Genomic DNA, 2,500 nt, shown 5'->3' on the forward strand with positions numbered 1-2,500 from the left:
ATATATACACTTAATATATTCAGTTGTACTTATAGGAGTTTTGCAGAAGAAACTTCAAAGGTTTCACTGTGAATGTATACATGCACACATACTTAAAACACACACACACACACATACTTTTCGTTGTCACCAAGCACACGAGCAAAGGTTTCTAATACTTCCCCTATCAAGACGAACTAAATGATTATGATTATGACTATTTTCATTTTATTTATATGCAGTCTTTTCAGGAGGGAAATCAAGAGTATTTTAACATGATTGGATCAATAACTTTAAAGATCTCAAGTTATATTCCTGATAGGCTCCTCTCGTTCTGCGCTTTTCCAGTCTTTTTAGTTGGTCATACTGGTGTTTCCTACGATATGTCTGTCTTTTGCAGTTCCTAACCGAGACGCTTCTCTTGGTCATCTGTAGTTGGAATTCATTTCTATTCATGTTCTTTCATCTCTCCTTTCTCTTTGTCATGTCATGTCTGTTTGGCTCTTCATTATACTGTTGCCATTATTGTCTTTATTATAATTATTGCTACTGATAATTGCAATTACAGTCAGAGATGTTTTTGATGAAATGCCTACTATTTGGCCTAATTATAATTAGAATAAATGATTGGTATTTCTATAAGGTTCAATATCAGACAAACCCTTCACTGATTTTAATCATTACTATCCCTATTATTGTTATCGTTATTGCTCCAGCATCAACAGATCCCTGTCCGGATCTGAACATGCAATGCAACACTACCGGTGGCTACTGTCACAACGGATGAAAGTCTGACGAAGTGGCTGTGGCGGGGCTCTGCGTCTTCGAAAACTGCTCCTGCTGCGTCAGGGGTAATGTGTTAATCCATTTGCTTATGTTTTTTGTTTTTTATCACTTTTTCTAAAAGCTTTGCATGGTGTATAAGTGATTGTTCTTACCTATCCCTCCAACACAGTATCGTCATTATCATCAACAATGTTAGTATCAGTATCACCATCGAAACACCAGTCACTATTCAGGAACTAATCCATCCTCACTGCAGATACAGAACCTTGTCCAGATTTGGAGCAACAGTGTCTCTCCAAACACGGATACAGCAACCATACCTGCATGTCTGACGAAGAAGCTCTGTCGGGGCTCTGCAAGTACGACAACTGCTCCTGCTGCGTCAAGGGTAGGATATTTTATTTGTTTTATAATCTATAATTTTGTTAGTATTCATAGGAAGTTTGTAAAAGGACTAACATTGGACTGATCCATATATATGAGTGTGTGTGTGTATATATATGTATGTACACACACACACACACACACACACACACACACACACACACACACACACACACACACACACACACACACACACACACACACACAGATATATATATATATATATATATATATATATATATATATATATATATATATATATATATATATATATATATGTATGTATGTATATATATAAATATATATATATATATATATATATATATATATATATATATATATATATATATTATATATATATGTAATCTATATATGTATAGATGATGTAGGAAAGGGTAAGGGAAAATAAAATAAGGAGAGAGAGAGAGAGAGAGCGAGAGAGAGAGAGAGAGAGAGAGAGAGAGAGAGAGAGAGAGAGAGAGAGAGAGAGAGAGAGAGAGAGAGAGAGAGAGAGAGAGAGAGAGAGAGAGAGAGAGAGAGAGAGAGAGAATACTGTACGTACCCAATTCACTGCTTAGCGTATGCCCTATATATCTCAAACTCTTCTGTTCCAGGGACTGATTGCGCGCAGACTTCCGAATGTCAAATTGCGGACGGTCGCTGCGACAGGACTTGCGTGGCAGGAGAGGAACCGGTTAATGACAATTGCCTCGAGAGTTGTACTTGCTGCACCGAAGGTAAGTTTAGCATCCGGGAAAAAGATTAATCAAATGGATGAAACGCCGTGTTGGCGCTCGAATTCTGTCCACGCTACGGCTGTCCGTGGGGGAGGGGGAGGGGGTAAGGATTGGGGTTTAATAAATGTTGATTAAGGTTTGCTTGGCAATACGGGAGAGTCGCACACCGTGCATCTGTAAGCAGATTTATAGCATTGCAAAATTGGCCGAAAGACTAGCAGTAAACAGCCTCTTAAAATAGAAAATGACAATCATGATCATAAAAAATAGTCATACAGCAGTGATAACAGCAACAAGAACGATGATAACGATAGCAGCAATTATAATGATAACAACTGGTGTTGAAGATAATGACGATACCATTAATAATAATTCAGATGAAAAGTAAGTTGAGTATTGATGATAATAAGGATAGTGATGATAAGAGTCATAGAAAATGAATGAATGATAACGATAGTAATGTAACCGATGAAAAGAACAATATTAACCACAACAATAACAACAATAGTAACAGTGATAAGTATGATGATGTCAGTGAGGATGAATGACACGAACAACAAAAAGACAATGCTAATAATGAATGTAATGATAATGATTATAGTGATCATAACAAT

General features: G+C 36.6%; 1 protein-coding gene across 1 annotated transcript in view; it reads left to right on the plus strand.

Moving 5' to 3' along the window:
* The first annotated feature begins 468 nt into the window (after positions 1-468).
* Positions 469-2,500, plus strand: part of LOC119574723 (oncoprotein-induced transcript 3 protein-like) — a 4,518-nt gene continuing 2,486 nt past the window's right edge. The window contains exons 1-4 of the mRNA XM_037922123.1: positions 469-474; positions 770-830; positions 1,022-1,153; positions 1,764-1,886. Coding sequence (XP_037778051.1) covers positions 469-474; positions 770-830; positions 1,022-1,153; positions 1,764-1,886 — 322 coding nt within the window. The remainder of the gene's footprint in view (positions 475-769; positions 831-1,021; positions 1,154-1,763; positions 1,887-2,500) is intronic.

This window comes from Penaeus monodon, chromosome 6, assembly GCF_015228065.2.
Source record: "Penaeus monodon isolate SGIC_2016 chromosome 6, NSTDA_Pmon_1, whole genome shotgun sequence".
Lineage (NCBI taxonomy): Eukaryota > Metazoa > Arthropoda > Malacostraca > Decapoda > Penaeidae > Penaeus > Penaeus monodon.